This window comes from Meriones unguiculatus, chromosome 1 (assembly GCF_030254825.1).
Source record: "Meriones unguiculatus strain TT.TT164.6M chromosome 1, Bangor_MerUng_6.1, whole genome shotgun sequence".
NCBI classification, from domain to species: domain Eukaryota; kingdom Metazoa; phylum Chordata; class Mammalia; order Rodentia; family Muridae; genus Meriones; species Meriones unguiculatus.
In genome coordinates this window covers 98,943,265-98,964,143 of record NC_083349.1, presented here as the reverse complement: position 1 = coordinate 98,964,143, position 20,879 = coordinate 98,943,265, and the positions used below count along the sequence as shown (strand labels likewise).

At 43.9% G+C, this 20,879-nt stretch overlaps 2 protein-coding genes across 6 annotated transcripts in view; one reads left to right on the top strand and one right to left on the bottom strand.

Moving 5' to 3' along the window:
- Dhx57 (DExH-box helicase 57) overlaps positions 1 to 11,607 on the bottom strand; it is a 50,566-nt gene extending 38,959 nt beyond the window's left edge. The window contains exons 1-3 of one of the 2 annotated variants that reach the window (XM_021634355.2): positions 11,470 to 11,607; positions 4,216 to 4,457; positions 1,332 to 1,481 (exon numbers count right to left, since the gene is read on the bottom strand). In XM_021634355.2, coding sequence (XP_021490030.1) covers positions 1,332 to 1,481; positions 4,216 to 4,451 — 386 coding nt within the window. In that variant the 5' untranslated portion in view covers positions 4,452 to 4,457; positions 11,470 to 11,607. Of the gene's footprint in view, positions 1 to 1,331; positions 1,482 to 4,215; positions 4,458 to 11,141 lie in introns of both variants that reach the window. The other variant, XM_060363992.1, reaches the window with a different exon arrangement.
- A 5-nt stretch (positions 11,608 to 11,612) lies between these two features.
- On the top strand, positions 11,613 to 18,272 carry Morn2 (MORN repeat containing 2). Of its 4 annotated transcripts, none has more exons than XM_021634365.2 (5): positions 11,613 to 11,753; positions 14,948 to 15,001; positions 15,337 to 15,443; positions 16,404 to 16,540; positions 18,062 to 18,272. In XM_021634365.2, the coding sequence occupies exons 3-5, from the start codon at positions 15,384 to 15,386 to the stop codon at positions 18,162 to 18,164; spliced, it is 300 nt and encodes a 99-aa protein (XP_021490040.1). In that variant the 5' UTR covers positions 11,613 to 11,753; positions 14,948 to 15,001; positions 15,337 to 15,383; the 3' UTR covers positions 18,165 to 18,272. The 4 variants fall into 4 exon arrangements, with proteins under 4 accessions (XP_021490040.1, XP_021490041.1, XP_060219980.1 ...); XM_021634366.2 differs by having other exon boundaries at positions 15,299 to 15,443; XM_060363997.1 differs by having other exon boundaries at positions 11,626 to 12,122.
- Positions 18,273 to 20,879: the final 2,607 nt, after the last annotated feature.

The window sequence follows — 20,879 nt, the reverse complement described above, 5'->3', positions numbered from 1 at the left end:
AGCAAACAAACAAACAAAAAAAAAATGAGTGAACCTCTTCAACTGACAATGTAACACAGGAGTTAAGATGCAATGCAGAAGGACCATGCATGGAGATAACCTAGAATCCTGCACAGATGTAGCCCATGGCAGCTCAGTCTCCAAGTGGGTTCCCTAGTAATGGGAACAGGGACTGTCCCTGACGTGAACTCAGTGGCTGGATCTTTGCTAACCTCTCCATGAGGAGGGAGCAGCCTTACCAGGCCACAGAGGAAGACAATGCAGCCAGTCCTGATGAGACCTGGTAGACTAGGGTCAGATGGAAGGGGAGGAGGACCTTCCCTATCAGTGGACTTGGAGAGGGGCATGGGTAGAGATGAGAGAGGGAGTGTGGGAATGGAAGGGGACCAGGGAGGGGGCTACAGCTAGGATCCAAAGTGAATAAACTGTAATTAATAAAAAATAGATAAATTTAAAAAAAAGATGCAATGCAGAGGCAGAGGGAGACAACTAGGACTTCAGAATATTAAAGCTTGATTTAGAGGCTGGAGAGATGGCTCAGAGCACTGGCTGCTCTTTCAGAGGTTCTGGGTTCAATTCCCAGCATCTACATGGCAGTGCTCAGCTGTGACTCCAGTTCTAAAGTGCCTGACACTTTCTTCTGGCCTCCTCTGGCACCAGCAGCAAGGGGTGCCCAGACATCCAGCAGGCAAAACACCCATGTACATAGGAGGAGAAAAAGAACAACAAAAAGTTATCTTGCTAGGGAGTTGGGATGGGTGGGAAAGCTGAGGCAGGAAGACTGCAGGGAGTCTGAGGCCAGCCTGAGCTGTATTAGCAAAAACTTGCCTCAATATTTGCTTCTAGAACAAGCCTCTTACGTGTTCATGCAAGCTTTTAGTTGGAATATTTTCAATAAAGCACTAACAACCTATATAAGCATGGGCCTGGAGAAAAAGAAAGATGAGGTAATCCATGTTACTCCTGAGGGTGGAGCCAGATACACTCACTCTAAAACTGTGGCTGGATAATTGCTCTTGTATTTCCCTTACCTCGCTTTCAGATAATTGTTCAATCATAATGGGCTCCACACCAGCAGTTCTCAACCTGTGGATCATCACCCTCACAGGGGGGGCATACATTACAATTCACAACAGAAGCAAAATTGCAGTTAGGAAGTAGCAACAAAAATAATGTTACGATTGGGGTCACCATAGCATGAGGGACGGTGTTAAAGGGCTGCAGCATTAGGAAGGCTGAGAACCACTGCTCTACACTGATACCCAAAGCTGAGCGGGAATGTGCCAGGGTGTTCTCCTCAGCATAGAATGTACTCAAATAAGATACTTTACTCGGATCCCGCGTCCGCACCCTGTTCCTGCAGGTCTCTCAGGAGGGCTTTCACTTTCTCCTGGTTCTCTGACGTCATGTGCAGCGTCACTTTGGCTTTGGGCTTCCACTTTGGCCGCGTCTCTCCTGTGCTTTTGTTATTGTCGCTGGGCCTGAATTAAAATCATATGCTCATGAGCAGAACTGTGGTGCTCTCATCAGAGCGCACAAGTGACAGCAGAGGGCATCAAACGTGGAGAGTGATTTTCTACAATAGTCACTGGATGTCCCTAAGCCACCAGTTAGCATTCTCCCCAAACTCCTTCAAGTTGAAATGTTCCCGGCCTATTCACAACAGTGAATTTTTTAAGAACATATTCCACCATCTTACAGAAACTCTCACAATATGGATTTGTCTCATCATTTCTTGGAAATTTGTTTGGGAGGGTCACGCACTCCTATCTCACAGACCACTTATTTACATATCCCCATATTACCTTCCTTCCTGTCTTTTTTTTTTTTTTAAGACAGGGTCTCATGTAGCGTGTACTAGCTATGCTGTCCTGGATCACCTGAGCTGATCCTCTGGGCTCCCTCTACCTCCCAAGCACTGGGATAGCAGGTGTGGTCCACCATGCTCTAGCTCCATTCTTGATCTTAAAGTCCATCCCTCTATTTGGACACTATATCCCAACCTCCTTGTTTCATCCAGTGATTCATTCCAGCACTTACCCTCATTTATCTCAACTTACCTGGCACAGGGCTGTAATGGCCCAAAGGAAGAGACCCACTCTTCCGAGTGTCAGAAAGGCATCTAGTGAAGAGTAGCACCCATGGCCAGAGTGACGGAAATGTCCTACGCATTTGCTTCAGCCCTCTCTGTGGTTTTCCGTATTAGTCAAGGCAAGAGCCAGAGTCCTTCCTGCGGCCCACAGGGCCACCTGCAGTCAGGTTCTCTGCTCCCACTGACATTGCCCACTTACTCCTGACACATGGCTTCCTGGCTTTCCTTCTCAATGTATGCCTGACTTAGGGCCTGCACGGTTGCTTCACCCCTCTGACTTGAATGTTCTTCTCTTGGATGATAGGCTCCTGACTTACTCGCTCTCTTCATGTCTTGGTTCAGATGAACCTTTTTAGAGGATTTCCACACCAGAGAGACCCAGTTCTAGTATTTTGTGTACACATTACCTCACACATTACTCTCCTCTATTTTACCTCACAGCATTTCCTGTCCTGTGGTACATGTATGGTCCTTCTAGCTCAAAAATCTTTTCTGAAGATAACTAAATGTTCTATTTATTGTTACAACTCTAGCCTGTAAAACATTACCAGAACATAGAAGGTTGCCAATAGCTAATGAATATTTGGACATGTAATATTCTAAGAGCTACAATGCATGTACTTTGAAAAACAAAAGATCTGCATTTAACTGAGAAGTTAGGTCTTAGCTAGCAGGTGAGGTGAAACATACTTTGAAATCACTCTAAAGAAGGTGGGTGTGGTGTTTCAAGACTGTAATCCCAGCAGAAGCTGAGGGACTAAGAGCTGCTGTGAGTTCTAGACCAGCCCAGGCTCCTCATCTCCCACGCCCACCGCGAAACCACCATTGCTCCTTCATGACATTATTTGAGGTACATATTGTTCTTAATATTGTCTATAATGTCTCAACACCTTTTATTTTATTTCTGCGAGTGGAAAAACATACAGATTCTCTCGTGGGGTACCTGGTGATTCGGCTATTTTAGTGATCACGGAGAACACATGTTTAGTTTCTCCAACCGAAGACTCCTTACAGCAAAGCCTCTGGTAGCTAATTTAAAAGCCTCTGGTAGCTAATTTAAAAGCCTCTGGTAGCTTGCCTTTTCTTCTTCCTTCTTCTTATTTGTTTCTTTTTTTTCTTCTTTTCTCAATGCATACAGCTGTGCTCACTTAGGCTAAAAATATGTATGGTCTATGATACTGTCAAACCTTGCATCCACTTACATTCCTTCCTTATTAATATTCAGATGAGCTATTCCTGTGAATATATGTATGTGTGATGGTTCTAATGAAGTCTCTCCACCTCTAAGAATCCCATATAGCATGTAGAACAGTTGAGTCAATGGGAATTTTATAATTATACTATATAACATGCATGAGCTACATTTACTTTTTAAACAGCCGTCAGACTTACTGGGATTCTGTCTATTTGTTAATTAAAAGCTGGATATGAGGGAAGGTTCGCTCCGCCATCTATTCCTAGTCACCGCAGGAAAACCAGATGATAGCTGATCTAGCTGGGCAGTGTGGAACCCATCAACTAGAAAGACTCAGTTAGGTTTCATTTTGGGCTCTTTAATTTTAACATCAACCTATGGGGTCTACAGAATAGCTAAGATTTTAAATTTTGTTGGACTTTTATCCCTTCCAGTATTTACTTTCCTAGAAACATTTACCTCAATAGTAACAGTACACCCTGTTACAAGTGTTACAAGGTAGTTAAGGTCAGACTTCAACCTACTTAAAAACAAAGCTATGACTTACTACCCTGCTTTTAAAAAGGTGTGAAGAGAGGGACTGCCAGAATTTTAGCTGAGAACAATTACCTGGGCCAGAATACTCACCCACACCAGCTTCTTGACCATTTGCTGTACCACATATTAGGAACTAAAACTGCTTCCATATCTGAACATTCTAAAAGGCTAAGGAAGGGCTGGCAACATGGCCCACTGGGTGAAGGAGCCCGCCACCAAGTCTGCTGAGCTGAGTTCGATCCCTGGGTCCCACATGGTAGAAGGAGAAATCCAACACCCACAAGCTGTCCTTTGACCTCCACAAGCTGTCCTTTGACCTCCGCACGCACACCCCAGCACCCGCAAACATACACACACACGCAGAAGTAAGTTGTAAGGAATGCAAAATGACCTGGATGTGCGCTTTGATTCAGCAAAGACACAAAAGTCATCTCCATCATCCCAAATTTTACTTGAGGCTTTTCTACTGCCGCCGCCGCCGCCGCCGCCGCTGCCGCCTCCGCCGCCACCACCTCCTCCGCCCCCGTGAGATTTATTTGCGTGACCCCTGCCTCCTCTTCCTCCTCTAGAAGACCCCTTTCCGTCCCCTTTGCCGGGCTTGCCTTTTCTTCTTCCTGAAGAACTCATTTTCACCTGAAAGACAAAAAGTTAATACAGATACCATGAACCATAAATACAGTAGCCCTTTTTTTTGATCAGAGCTATGGATAAAGCCTACTTTAAAGAAATAAAGAAAATACACAGTTTAAATGGACCGAGTTAGGAGCAGAATGGCTAAGTTGCTTCACATCGTTGTTGTTTTTTTGTTTTGTTTTGTTTTGTTTTTGTTTTTCAAAGACATGTACCTTAGAACTAATATTTAATAGTTTCTCTGGCACAGAGTTCTTTTTTAGATATTTATTTATTTAATATATATGAGCACTCTATTTGCACGTATGGCTGTATGATAGAAGAGGGCATCAGACCCCATTATAGATGGTTGTGAGCCACCATGTGGGTGCTGAAAATTGAACTCAGAACCTCTGGAAGAGCAGCCAGCAACCACTGAGCCATCTCTCCAGCCCCAGATTTCTTAACCACAGAATGCACGTCAGAGACTTAGGGGAGGTTAAACACACACATGCTTTTAACCCCAGCTTTCGGGAGGCAGAGGCAGGAATCCACCTGTGAGTTTGAGGCTATCTTGGTCTACACAGTGAATTCCAGAACAGCCAGCGCTACACAGAGGAACCCTGTCTTAAAGCAAAACAGAAGGATGTATACAATAGACTCCAGAGCAGTGGCTCTCAACCTTGCTAACGCTGCAGCCCTTTCATAGACTCCAGACAGCGGTTCTCAAGCTTGCTATGCTGCGGCCCTCTCATACAGTTCCTCATGCTGTGGTGACTCCCAACCATAAAATTATTTCCTTGCTACTTCATAACCGTCATTTTGCTACTGTTAAGAATCATTATATAAATATCTGGTATGCAGAATATTTGATATACAACCCCTTTTGGGATTGCGGCCCACAGGTTGAAAACTGCTGCTCTAGAGAAATTATCAAAAATACACTAGGAAATATTTAATGATTAATTAAAAAAGAAAGCAGGACAGAGTAATTAGGAAAGAGGAACAGACACAGACATATAGTTAACAACTAGAATGTGATGATATACACAACTCCCACTATCTTAATAATAACAATAAATGTGAATGGAATAAACAATCCAGTCAAAAGACTGTCAGGCTTATTTCTTTTTTAAAGGGATAAAGTATAAATTCAAAGATACAAACAAAAGAATGGAAAAGATGAGGATCAGAAACTATAGGAAGGGTAGATAGCTATACGAATATCAAACAGAATAGACTATAACAAAAAGAATATAATTATGATACATCATAACAATAAAAGGATCAACTCAGCACTGGGTGCACGCCTATAATCCCAGCACTCTGGGAGGCAGTCAGGCAGATCTCTGTGAGTTCCAGCCTGCTCTACAAAGTGAGTCTAGGACAGCCAAGTATACAGAGAAACCCTGTCTCGAAAAACAAACAAAGATCACCTCGGCTATATGCACCTAACAATAAAGCACCCAAATCCACAAAGCACCAACTGTATAGGTGGGGTAATACACAACTCAGTAACTGTACTGCCCACTTTCCATAATGGTGGAACAAGCTGGGAGCAGCAAGGAAAGTAGTCTTTCTTGGTTTTCCCCACAGAGCTTCTCTATGTAGTCCTGGCTGTCTTAGTTCTTATTCTGTAGACAACGGTGGCCTCAGACTCCAACTCAAGAGAGCCCACCTCTGCCCCCTGAGTGCTGGGAGCAAAGGTGTGCACTACCACGCCTAGCTGGAAATTCTTCAGCACCAGCACAGACAGACCTAACAGACATACCATCTCACAACAAAAGAGCTATTCAACCAAACATGGAAAGTTGTCTAGGATAAACCATATGCTAACTATAAAAGAAACCGCACCACTTTTTTTTGTTATTATTAGTTTTTAGAGACAGGGATACACAGCCCTAACTGTCCTTGAACTTGATTTGTAGACCAGGATGTCCTTGAACTCACAGAGATCTGCCTGCTTCTACCTCTACTTGCTGAGTATTAGGATTATTAAAGGCATGTGTCACCATGCCCGGCTACCTCAATACATTTTTAAAAGACATAAATAATGCAAAACATGCTTTGCCACTAAAATAAAATGAAACAAGAAATTACAACCAGGCACAAAATTGGTTAATGCACAGATATATGGAAATTAAAACTAGATTTCTTGGTATTTTTTCTTCAAGATCCTTTATGGTTTTATGTATATGTTGAGTATTTATTTTTGTCTTCCCCTCCTACACCTAAAAAGCTCTTTGGAAGCAGCAACTATGTCTATTTTCATTGCTACTGTACCTTTAGCGTATGCAATATCTGGCAGAAAGCGAGAATTAAACATGCACTGGGGTATGAATGACTGAAGATTGATGAATAATTTATATGAGAATGAAGATTCACTCATTAACGTATCCTACAAATATTTATTGAAAAATTAAAAAAAAGATTTATTTATTATGTATACAATGTTCTGTCTGCATGTACACCTGCACGCCAGAAGAGGGCACCAGATCTCATTATAGATAGTGGTTGTTGGGAACTGAACTCAGGACCCCTGGTAGAGCATGCAGTGCCTTAACCTCTGAGCCATCTCTTTAGCCTCTATTTACTGAAATTTTACATGCCAGATCTTGGGGATTTAACAGCTAAGACAAAACTAATGCTCTGTGAAGCTTACCTTCTAGCTGATATTAGGTAGATAATAAACAGAAGTCTAATCGAGTAGGACTGTCTTAGTCTGTTTTCCTCTGCTGTAACAGAATACCTAAGATTGAGTAATTTATCAAGACTAAAGGTTTATTTAGGCTCACAGTTCTGAGGGCCAGGAAGTACAAAGCACACTGTATCTGAGTAGATGACAATCAGAGTCCTGTACCAGATCTTGGCAGGGCAGAAGAGGGGAAAGAAAGCTTAAAGAGTCAAAACACAAGGAGTTGCTTTGCTTTATAATAACTATCTCATGAGACTGGTTTCTCTCCCTTGAGGTATTAACCTCTTTTAATTAGCTCATCACCCTTAAAGAATCCTACTAATACTGGTAATCAATTTCAACATGAGCTTTTGAGGGGACAAATAATATCCAAACTATTGCATCAAAGCAATGGTTGTACCCCAGAGATGGAAGGTAAGTCCCTTTGCCAAAGATACCATGGATGTCAGACAAAGAGCCCAGAGGACCCAAGCTGAATGGTTAGTACCATGCAAGCTTCCTAGAGAGGAAAGAAAAAAAAAAAAAAAAAAAAAAGGCTTGCCCAGCTTCAACATTTCAACATCTACGAAACACAACGACCAACATGGCACAGTGACCTAAGGGGGTAGTAGTGGCAAGCATATCTTGTCAGTAACAAACAGCTCTCTAATTGGAATTAATGCCTGATCAACAACAGGGAAATAAATCAAGCCTTGTACTGGCAAACCAAACTAACTACCCAGGGTTAGTGAAGTCACGGATCTTAGAGGAGAACTTACCACTGCTACTTTACTAAATTAACATAATTTCTAACTACGTTCTCAATATTTATAAGCACAGATTAAGTGTCGTTCTTGATAGAGTGCCTTGGTTGTAAAAACAGAAGTTCTACGAGGTTACTGCTGGCCTTGCTCAAACCATTACCAATGAGAAAGGAAATGATTTGCTGAGACAACTAGTCTCTCAAGATCTCAAGTTTGTCTACTGAGCAAACAATGCCAGGAAGGAGAAGCTCCAGACACACATACAGCTCCCTGAAGCTGCATTAACTTCCTTACCCCCAAGCCTCTTTCTAAGTATTCCCTTTCATCTTACAGACACCCCCTTCTTGTGGGAGAGTGTCTATCCTTTGTTGTTTGAAATTACCAGTTTCATCTCTTGAGGTCAGAGTCTGGTCTCTCTCTGACTTTTGTCACTTTACTTTGAGTTCTCACCTCTTATCAAAGAAACCTCTCTTTGCAACAGACAAAACCATTACAGAAAAATCACAATTGATCCAAATGCAGAGGACAAGAGACTGTGTGGTGGCCAGTTCCAACTTATGCCTACAACACAATTCCTGCACCCTAGGTTCAGGAATCATTCCAAAGGGGACAGAAAGACTGTAAGAGTGAGAGGAACAGGAATTTTGCTGTGTGACTGGTCTCCAGGAAAAGTCAGAGAGGCTATACACATAAAGTCTCGTCACTATGGCTCTAAACAAGACCTGAACAATGACACTAATGCAGAAGAGGAAAGCCTACAGGGGCCTCAACCCTAGACAGGGAATAGCAGGCAACTGGGGAATGCTGGGAATGGGAGAAATGGTTTTCCTCAGGGAAGAGCCTCCCAACTGGTTATTCAAAACCACGTGGTCAGCTGTGAGATCATATACAGACAGGCAATATACAGACTGAAGAGGTTGTATTTCTGTATTTAGGAGTATATATGTACATATGTAACAATAATAATAACCAAAGAGGACCATGAATATAAGAGAAAGCAAGGGATGTAGAAGGGGGGGTTGGAGGAAGGAAAAGGATTCAGGGGCGATAAAATTATAATTTCAAAAAATCTAAAAAATTTTTAAAAGAAACAATAAGGCTATTATAGAGTAGGTAATGAATGCCTCTCCAGATACCCTATGATACATGAATAAACGGAGAAAATGAGCCATGAAATATTCATGAAAAGAACATTTTAAGTAGCAGCAACAACAGATGCAAAGGATTCAAGCCCGGAACATCAACCAGAGGACTGGGCTGATGTTCGGATAAGGCCAGAGCATGTATGAGGAAAAATCAGTCCCTCAGTTAGGAAACTACTATAGTTCACGTTAGAGAAAAATGCAGTAGCTCAAAACTTCTGGGGAGAAGCAGGGCATGGTGACACATGCCTTTAATCCCAGCACTCAGGAGACAGAGGCAGGCAGATCTCTCTGAGTTCGAAGCCAGCCTGGTCTACAAAGCGAGTCCAGGACACTGTCTGAGGAGGTGGGTGGGGGAGGGGCATTTGTTGTTTACATTGAAACCCCACTGACAATAGCTATGAGGGGCAGGATGACACAAAGTATCTGGCGGAGAGACTTGTAAGTGTTGCTTCTTGTTTGGGTAAATAGAGCAGAAAATTTATACTTAAAAAAGCTATCTGGCCTTGGTGAAATGCTGTGTATTTAAGTTAAGCTTTCAACATAAACAATCTTTTTCTGATAAATGATTACTTTATCCTCTTTATCCCTCCCCTACCACATCCTCTCACCTTAGCTGTGGCACCTGATTTCAGATTGACTTAGGTTAGAGATAAGGTAGCTGGAGTGTGAAAGTTAGAAAAAGGTAGTGGTTTGGGATTTGAACCCAAGATTGGTTAGTTTTCATATGAATGACAGGTTCCCTGGTGAGTTGTTCATTAGCTAGTTCTGGAAAGGCAGTTTCTCCTTGGTGAGTAGGACACAAAAATGTCCACTATAAATAAAGAAATCTTACCAAACCAAACAAAGGAAAGTCCTCTTTCAATTGAAAATTTAAAACTTGCTAGGTGGTGGTGGTGGCACAGGCCTTTAGTCCCAGCACTCCCCAAGTAGAGGCAGGTGGATCTCTGAGTTCAAGGCCAACCTGGTCTACAGAGTGAATTCCACGACAGTCAGGACTACACAGAGAAATCCAGTTTTGGGGAGAGGGCCGGGGGAAGAAGAGAGGGAAAATAAAGAAACCAAACTCAATTATTTCGACTTTCCTCTAACTCCAGATTCCCCTCCCCTAGGTAAGAACATCATAAAATCAAATGTAAGTTCTCTAAAGACAGCACTATAAGTCGGATGTGGTGGCGCACACCTTTGATCCCAGCACTCCGGGAGGCAGAGGCAGGTGGGCTACTGTGAGTTTGAGGCCAGACCAGCCTGGTTTATAAAGGGAGTCCAGGACAGCCAGGGCTACATAGAGAAACCCTGTCTCAAAAAAAACAAAATAAATAAGTAAATAAATAGAGCAGTATATTCTTCACTCACACTCACAAAAACCACAACGACACCGAATGCTTCACAGGTGACTGAGGGAACCGCACAAATTGAATTCTCTAATTCTGTACACCAATAATTGCGTATATCTTTCTTCTTTTTTTCTTTTCTTTTTGGTTGTTTGTTTGTTTGATTTTTGATACAGGGTATCTCTGTGTAACAGAACCCGGGCTGTCTTGGAACTCGAGCTTAAAGAGATCCGCCTGCTTCTGCATCCCGAATGCTGGGACCAAAGGTGTGCGCCACCACACCTGGCTGCATATCGTTTTTAAAAATTTTAGGAAGAAAAGAAACATCAAACACTTCATCCCCCAAACCACACAGACAGGGTCAATTCATATACTGAGAAATGGCCGGAAAAAGGCAAGACGATTCTGTACTGATTTACAAATAGTTGCCTCACACCAACACAGAAAAGGTTACATTTTCAACTTGAGCTGTGCATTTTACACAGAAATCGAAACCAAGATTTACTGGTTAGAGTGGCATCCGACACTACATTCCCCAGACGTATTGTATAGAATACAAATTAGGCTGTATAATCCACAGGGGGACATTCCACTATCTATCTAGTCTGGGAAGATTTTGTCTTTCTTTACCATAGACACCGGACCTAAGGGTGGCTCTAAAAGGATCCTTTGTTTCACACCCAAGTTTGGCTTCCACGTACAGCATCCATCAAGCTGGGGTGATGAAAACTGAACCCACTTGCCTCCCAGGCAAATCTCTGACCACTACACATCACCCAGCTCCATTTAGATACCTAGTCATGCAAGGTTCCTTTCTTCAGCATACATGTTCTCCAACCCTCTCCCCAAATAGCCCCTGGGGTCGCCACGCAGCCACAGACAGGAAATGGGGCTGGCACCCCTCCAATCTAACCCTGCTCGGACAACCTCGGGCGTGGACAACCTCGGCTGCAGAGCCCGGGGGCTCCGGGATTCTGCGGCTCCAGGTTCACTGGCCCGGGGCTGACAGGCAGGGACGGATCGGGGCAGGATGGGCCTCGGATGTGATCACTGGAGCGGGGAGGCGGCAGGCCTGGCAACCGCGGCCCCGCGCGGCCCCGCACACGCCACGTTAGGCCGTACCTGGCTCCTAGCGTCGCCGGCCGCGGAGCTCAGGAGGCGGCACCCACCGTCGGGGTCCCGGCTGGGCTCGGCCTCCCTCCTGGAACCTCACCCGCAGCAGCCGCCCCGCCCAAGAGCCCTCTGATTGGCTCATTGAACGTGTGCTTCCGGGTGAGAAGTCGCCCGGTCGCCGCAGCAACCGAGCCGCGCTCTGTCCTCGCGTCCAGACTAGCTCTAGGCCGCAGAGCTGGCGACCCAGGGGGAATCGCAGAGTCCCGAAAGCCTGAATTACACCTCTCTGTCAAGTGAGTGCGCTTCCTCCGAGGCCGCTAGGGAAGGGCGCCTTTACTGGAGCGGATGGACCCGGAGCCAGCCGCAGCGTCCCCCCCCGGGCCGAGTCTGTCGTTGGTTCACTGTCGCTATCGCTCCGGAGTTGTTTCCGTTTGCGGTGCCTGACCCTAGCCACTGCAGAGGTTCCTGCTCGCCCACGTAACCCAGAGTTTTGGATGTGGAAACGTCACCCCTTTAGTTAGAGAATATTTGATTAGTTTCTGTAATCACATAGACAAGGCCTTACATATTTAGTAGAGTGAAACTACCCCAGTACAAATGGAAAGAAAATTAAGCTCAATGTGTCTGGACTGCTGATTTCTGCACAGTGTCAACTCAACACGGTAAATCGGGGTACCTTCTTCCTGCCCAATGTTGAAAGCACAGCTAAAGTCTTCAAAAATTCAAAATTCATATACGTGTATCTTTGTATAAATATATTTAGAAACATACATAGAGACCAGTACTAGCAGTATGTTGTGCATCAATAATAGCAACAGCTTTTCCAGGTCCTGCAGTCATGCCGTAGACAGCCAGCATCGCCTTAAGAAGAACGACAAAACCCCCATATATATATATATGTATGTATGCATGTATTTTATTAGCTTTTCAATCATCTGGGAAGAAAGCATTCTGAGTCATATCCTTAAAGTCATCTTTAATATGTCTGCTGATGCATATCATAAAGCAGGCATTTTACATCCACAAAAGAATGACACAGTGCTGCCCCACATTTGTAACACTAGAGGACAGAAAAGGCATTTGAGACTTTATTCTTCTTTCCAGCAGAGGGCCAAAAGGATGGTGTGACACAGCGTGATGGTGATGGTTCATGCCTTTAATCCCAGCACTCCAGAGGCAGAGAGGCGCAGAGAGGCGCAGAGAGAGGCAGAGGAGGCAGAGAGGCAGAGGCAGAGGAGGCAGGCAGCTCTCTGTGAATTCGAGGCCAGCCTGGTCTACAAAGCAAGTCCAGGACAGCCAGGGCTTGTTACACAGAAAAATGCATTCTCTTAGATAGGAGTTTCTTTCAGTAGTGTTCAAAGTATTATTCTCTCATGACTATCAGCCAAACAAAACAAAACAAAACACATTGTTTAAAACAAATGAAAAATGGGAAAATTGCCCCAAAATTAAACTGCACAGACTGGACTCAAAGGTGGAAATGTGAAGAGCAGTTGAGGACTGCTCCGTTCCCTGTATCTCGATTGTGTTTAGTAGTGCTTAACGATTGTGTCCCAAGGGCTGTTCATTCTCTAGCTGAGCGTGTTCTGTTAGCACTAAATCCTCGGTAGGATGAGAAGCTACTGATCTATGAGTATCTAGTTGAGGTGAGTATGATAGGAGGAAACACAAAAGCATTGTTTCAATAGGACCCTGAGTTCTGGTCTCAAGTTTAGGGATGAGAAGACATAAGAAAGGCTTTGGGAAAGAGACTGTATCTGAGCTAGGGCTGCAGAGTAACAGAAGGTAGTACCTACAGAGTTAGACACTAGCCTGCGCTGCTTACCGAGGTTTATCCAGTTCGTTAATGGTGAGGAAACTGAGGGGTAAGCCACTTGCCTAAGGCCAAAGAAAATGATGGAGTATAGGTAGCCTAATGCCAGAGCATGGACTACTGTATTCTGTTTCCAGCTTCAGAATGAGTGGTAGTTTCTCAGCCAAGGAAGATGCTTCCGGGAGAGTACAGCATCTGTCCTGTGGGCACCGAAAGCAGGTTTGGTAATCTGATAAACATTGTTGTGTGTCTCTATCCCTTTACAACTTCATATTTTAAAAGTATCTCTATTTTCCACTGAGAGTTGGGCCAATTCAAGGCTTTTCCTGATGCTCTGATGCATACAAAAAAGAACATAGTTTCTTCTCAAAATGAGGGGCATGCTTGACAGAGCCAGTAATAGCCTAGGGCCAGGACCCTGAGAGATTTTCCCTAAGGCCCTGATGTACAGAGATACAACACAGCTCCTTCTCTAAAGACAGGAATATGCTTGGCAGAACTGGGCAGGGCTGGGTCAGGGCCTTGGGAGAGCTTAGGCTTTGGATCCTAAGAACCCTACTCTTTCCACCCTAAGGGGCAATGGTTATCAGTCCCAAGGCCATATTCCTAAAAATACAAAAAATAATAGTATTTGGTGCTGGAGAGATGGCTCAGTGGCTAAGAGCACTTGTTCTTGAAGGGGACTTAGGTTCAATTCCCAGCACCCAGACGGTGGCTCACAACCACCTGCTCTTTTCTGACTTCTGAGAGACCAGGCATGCAGGTGGTGCATATACGTGCAGACAAAGTACTCATACACGTGAAATAAAGAAATCTTAAAAAAAAAAAAAAAAGACTACTGCTTTTGTAGATGACCTGCAAATTCCCAACCACTTTCATGCTGGCTCACAAGCAACCATGAGTCCAGTTCCAGGGGATCTTAAGCTCTTTTCTGACTTCTGAGGGACCAGGCCTGGGTGTGGTGCACATACATATATGCAGGCAAAACACTCATACACTCATGACAACCAAAACCTTGTTTGTGTTTTTGTTGTTCTTTTGGGACAGGGTCTCTCTGTGCAGCTCTGGCTGTCCTGGACTCACTTTGTAGACAAGGCTGACCTCAACTCACAGAGATCCACCTGCGTCTGCCTCCCCAAATGCTGGGAATACAGGTGTGTGCTATCACACCTGACTGTTTTTCTTTTCAAGACAGGGTCTACTTAGTGAGTGCCAGATCAGTCAGGGCTATGTTAGTGAGATGCTGTCCCTGCCAGAAAGTCAATTTTATTTTATTATTTATTTATTTGTTTGTTTTTGAGACAGGGTTTCTCTGTCCTGGCTTCTACCTTGGCTGTTCTGGAAATCTCTCTGTAGACCAGGCTGGTCTGGAACTCTCAGAAGTCTGTCTGCCTCTGCCTTCTGAGTGCTGGGATTAAAGGCCTGTGCTATCACTGCCTGGCTAAAAGAGTTGTTTTATACTAATAAAAGTTTATGAAGTAAGTTAAAATGGATCATCTAGGCAAGATTATTTATTTCCTCAGGACCCTACATCAGACAGTGGAAATGGCAGTCAGAAGATACTTGCAGCTGTGTAAAGAGAATTTATTTGACTAGTGCTGAAAGCAGATTACTTGTAGGTCTTGTAACATTAAAATATTTCAACTTACTCATATTTTCTTTAATCTCTTAAAGCATCGTCAGAAGTGTATAGGATAGAGTTTATATTTCCAAATGGAGACAAGTATGGTAAGCATGCATTTTAATTACTTTTACATACAGGAAATTCAATAGTTGAGAATTTTAAAAATGAGACTAAGTCATTTGATACAACTGCTATTAGCATATTGTCACGTTTAAATGAAATAACAGATGCCCTAATAGATGAATAGATATTTAAGTTAAAAACTGTTCCCTCTAGATAGGATTCCTTAGAGACCATGGAGTGTCATCCACTCTGGCCCTAACAAAAGGCCAAACAAAACCGACATGAGGGGTTTGGGCCGGCTGTGACTAAGCTCTGGCATAATTGTTATGTCACCCCAGTCCATAGTCCCCATTTCAGAGCTTCCCTTCCTGGATAGATGGTGACTGCACTAGAACACAATCTGGGAGCTATGAGAGAAACGGAATGGGCATCCATACCACGCCTAACGGAATTGTCTACACAGGAAGCTGGAAAGATGACAAGGTACCGTCTTTAATTTTGGTAGTGGATAAATAATCCCATAGGCTAAATGATTCTCAACATTCCATTATCAGTCCAAAGTGCACTCATTAAAGCTAGTTTTCTGAATGTATTATGTAGGAGCCTAAGGCACAAGGGTTTCAGGTTCCTGGGCTACGTCATGAGATCTGTGTTCAAGCTACACTTTATAAGTAAAGAAATGGCTTCACTTAGCACCTGCTATTTTATGTGTAATATTAAGCTCATGAAGAGAGCTAATCTTATTTTCATCAGCTCCCATTCACTGAGCAAAGCCAAACACACTAATTTTTTCCATTTAGTCTTTGACAACCTCTTGAGTTAGGTACCATTAAAACTCCTTTATAGATGAGACAAGTCAGACTCAGGTAAATGGTAAAGTAGGATTGTGTGCCCAGGGCCACCTGAATACAAGTTCATACTTAAAAGCTGTGACATCTGCTTATTTATGTGGAAGTGCCACGGCACAGGTGAGATGCTTCTCTCTGGCCACCATGAGTCCCCGGGACCCAACTTAGGCTGTCAGACTTGACAGCAAGCACCCTAACTCCTGAGTGTTCTAGTCAGCCTCCTGACCAGCTCTTTACCTTTAACTCAGGACCTCCTGTTATGATCAGGCACTTTTCCCACTGAGCCACATTCTCATTCCTAACGACTACTGTGTGCTGTTTTCTGAAGTGACTGCACCAGTTGCTCTTTAAGACTTCTGCTGTAGGTATCTTGAGGATCCAGATTATCATCGCCTCGGGCCCCCATATGTTCAGGTACCCCAGCTCTAGAACATTTGAGTTTGTAGGCTGCTCAGAAAGACACAGGGGGAGAATAATGGTAAAATGTCTGCTTTTGTGGAAACAAGGAGTGAAACAAAACTGATGAAGATAATGTCACCCAGAAGCTTGTATACAGTGAAGGCTGGTTTCTGAGCATTTCCTGTCTTACACACAGATGAATGGCTTTGGAAGACTTGAGCATTTTTCAGGAGCTGTGTATGAAGGACAATTTAAGGACAATATGTTTCATGGACTTGGAACTTACACATTCCCATCTGGGGCAAAATATACTGGAAATTTCAATGAAAATAGGTAACCTTAAATTTTAAGAATAATTACAGTCTTAAAACGTTCTCTTTAGTCATGCTTGTTAAGTGGTGTATTTAGCTAATGCTAAATAATCTTTGTTCTGTCTCCACAAATGGCTGAGTTAATTTTAGTGGCTGGGGAATGTAAGAGGGGGAGGCTTTATATATATATGAAATATCACTTTTGGTAAAGATTATTAGACAGCCTCCTTCCCAAAATTCACTCTGTAGATTAGGTTGGCTTTGAACTCAGAACCCCCCCTGCCTCTGCCTCCCCAGTGCTAGGAATAAAGTCATGCACTACCATTCCCAGCTGATTATTAAACTTTTCACTCAGCCTCTGTGATCTCTGTTAGTGTAGAGTGACTGGAAAATGTGTGATAGATATGGTTTCTCTGTGTAGCCCTGGCTGTCCTGGACTTACTCTGTATACCAGGCTGGCCTCGAACTCACAGAGATCTGACTGCCTCTGCCTTTCAAGTGCTGGGACTAAAGGCGTGCGCTACCACGCCCGGTTTATTATGATAGTTTTAAAGTATAAACAAAATTAGATGATGTTAAAACTAGAAATGTATCTACTGATGTCCTTTCTAAGCATATGGTTCCAGAAAAAATAACAAGTGAAAGGAAGCACAAGTATAGTTTTATAAGTTTTATAAGCTTAATTGCACTAGATGACACGGTACCCGGCAGTTTCTTATGGAGCCGGGGCTGCAGCTTAGTTGGTAGAGTGCTTGTCTAGCGTGCACAAAGCCTCAGGTTCAAACCCTGCAGCACATCAGCCAGGCCTGGCAGGCAGCACTTGCCTGAAATCTTAGCACCTGAGAGGTCAAGGCAGGAGGCTCAGAAGTTCAGCGTCACCCAAGTCCACATGAAGAGTTTGAGGCCAACCTGGGCTACACGAGACCCCGTCTCAAAAAGTAAAAGTTTATGAATATCTCTTTTATATATCTAGAAATGAAAATGTTATCTAACTTATGAAATCAGTGTGAATACATTTCTAGGACAGAACAGTATCCACCTGTTTGGACTCCAGGTTTGTAACAAGGACACATCAACTGTCTCTATTGATATTAATAATGTGAGAAAAAGCTAATTTGGGGGATAGAGCCTGTTTGCGTAGGAGCGTGTTTTCACTACTCCTGTGGGGTTAGAACACCACCCAAGTGTAGCACCTCGAGCACAGCTCGTGACGGAGAAATATTCCTTAAATAAATGAATGTTCGAGTTGAGCCAGATAACCAACACCCAATTTTCAAGCTTTAGCCAATTGCTTGGTTTTATGTAAAGTTAGTTTATTTGACCCTGAAACCATGAGCACCAAAATTTGCACAGAGCCAGTGTATGTTTGAAATCGTGTGTTTTCCTCGTGTATGAAAGTAGGACAATGGTTTTTAATGGAAGTTGGGAGTGGAGAGGTAAGGGCCTCAGACGGGGGATGCGGCGCACTGGGCCAGATAGCTTGTGTCCAGACTGTGGGTGGCCAGTCCCGATTAATGAGCAGGCTCACTTCTCACGTTTGCAGAGTGGAAGGTGAGGGAGAATACACCGATATCCAAGGCCTGCAGTGGAGCGGCACCTTCCACTTCACGGCGGCCCCTGGCCTGAGGCTGAAGCTGTACATGTAGACCCGCTGCACTGGGGCTGGGGTGTGGCCCCGGAGAGCCTCCGGCGGAAGCCTCCCGCCCCGCTCTGTAAGCTTACCAATAAACTGCGCTCACCCGTGCTTCTCTGAAGCTGTGTGTGCCTGTGTGTGTGCATGGGTGTGCTTGTGTGTGTGGGCGTGTGTGTGTGTGTCTGTGTGCCTTGTCCACACTGGTGCATGTGGAAGCCAGAAGTTGATGTCAAATGTCCTTTTCCAGTGAGGTGGTGGTGGCACACGCCTTTAATTCCAGCACTCAGGAGAGGCAGGCAGATCTCTGTGATTTAGAGGCCAGCCTGGTCTACAGAGTGAGTTCCAGGACAGCCATGGCTACACATGTCTTGACCAAACCAAACCAAACCAAACCAAAAACCAAACCAAACCAAAAACCAAACCAAACCAAACCAAACCAAACCAAACCAAACCAAAAAGTCCTTTCAGTCACTTTTTACATAATTTTTTTTTTAAATTTTTTTAGAGACAGGGTCTCATTATATAGCCGTGGCTGGCCTAGAACTCACTAGGTAGACCAGGCTGGCCTCAAGCTCACAGAGATCCACCTGCTTCTTTTCCTGACTGCTGGAATTAAAGGCATTTGCCACTATACCCAACTCTCTTCATCTCATTCCTGAACCCGAGGCTCACAGTTTCTGCTAATTTGAGTGGCCAGAGCCCCCAGATCCTTCAGTCTCTGCCCGCCCCGTTTGAGCTCTGGTGTTATAGGCACATACCACCATACCTGGAGCGTGGGCGTGGGCCTCATGTTTGCAGGGCAAGCACTTTGCCCACTGCGCCCTCTTCCCGACCTCTGAATTTTGTTTTCACTAGCTAATAACTTTAAATAAATTGGTGAATCAGTTCAGAGTTCATGCATTTTTAGAAGTGGAGCGGGACTCTGCAGATTGTGGCTAAGACAATTGCTGTCCCCATACTTCTAGTCCAACCCTCCCTCCAGTTTGTGCTTTCACAAACCGTTTATTTAGGAAGAAATAACATTTTTCATGAGTTACCCTTTGTAAGTATGCAACCAGTTGGTCCCCACAGAATTGATTTGCAGTGCTGGTAAAGCTGAACATGAAATCTGTCTTTTAGGAAGGACTTAGGTGCAGCACTTTGTTGCTGCCAGGCGGCCAGGTTGTCCAGAACACCCCCAGAGCTGCAGCTTGACCGAGCCTTTCACACAGATTAGTCACCGCTGTCCCCTGTCTTCAGCCTCCTCCAGCTACTACTCTACTGTTTGGTTCGATGAACTTGAGTATTTTACACAGCTTGTAGAAATGGAGTCATGCAACATATGACCGGCTGTTATGAGACCCTGAGTCATCAGCACTTTACAATGTCACCTTCGTCATAAAAAGCGGAGTAGTAGTCCATTATGTATGTGTATCCCCGAGACAGGGTTTCTCTGTGTAGCCCCCGCTGTCCTGGAGCTCACTCTGTACACCAGGCTGACCTCATGGAAATCACCTGCCTCTGTCTCCTGAGTGTTGGTTGGGATTAAAGGCATGTGCCGCCTCCAGTTTCTTTATTTCCCACTGACCAATCAAGTTGTTTGCAAGCATGGCTGCTGCGAACAGTGCTGCAGTGACCATAGGAGTGGGGCCTCCTGTTGGAAATGCTGATTTCAACTCTTGTGGATAAGTTTGCAGTAGGCTTGCTGGGTCACACAGTAGTTATGTCTTTGTTTCTGAGGGACCTCCATGCTGTCTTCCATAGTGGCCATACCATTTTGTGTTTCTGCTCACAGTACGTGAGGGTTCACATTTTCCCACAGCCTTAAGGCTTTCTTCTTGTTGTTATTGGTAGTGGTGCTAGTTGGTTGATTTTCTCAGAGATGATTTTGTTACACAGTCTAAAGTGGCTTGGCACTCAATTATATGGCCCAAGCTGTTTTATAAATAAAATCTCAATCATTTTATTTTGCCAATAAAGACTCAGGCACCAGATACTGGGGTAAAAACCTTCTAGCTCAAGAGAGGCAGAGAAAGTACACAGCTGATCTTCCTACTTAGCTGACATCCCAGAAGAAAAAAGCCTTTCTACTCAGCTCAGTCTCAGCAGGGAGAAGGAAAAAGAAAAAGTCCTTTCTTCTTCCTCTTCTTCCTCTTCCTCCTCTTCTTCTTCATGCTGTCTTCACCTCAAAGTCCTTCCTTTCTGTTTAATCCCTGTCAGCTGGTTACTTGCTCCTCCTCTGGATTAATTTATTTAATCCTGTTTACAGAAAGCTCTTGGGTTAAAGGTGTGTGCTAGGGCTGAGCCACTCCACAACTAGAAACAGGTTTTTACAATTCACTCTCAGGGCTCACAATGGTATCAAATATCCTGCAATACCAGGCTATCCCCAACTCATGCATGTCCTGCCTCTACCTTCTGCATGCCAGCTTTACAGCAGTTCTGTGTGGTTGCTTTGGTTTTTAATTTTGTTAGCATACAGAATAGTTTTGTGGTTTTGGTGTCAGGATGGCCAACACCAAAATCACAAAACTAGTCTGTATGCTAACAAAATTAAAAACCAAACCTGACATGACATGGTTCCACATTATGGATTTCGTTTTCATTTCCCAGAGATCTGTGAATTGAGCATTTTGCATGCTCATGGGGCTGTTGTATTTTTTTTTTTTTTTTTTTTTTTTTTTGGAGAAACAACTACTCAGGTTCCTAGTCTAGGTTTTAATTGGCTTATAATTTTTTCTTGTTTCTT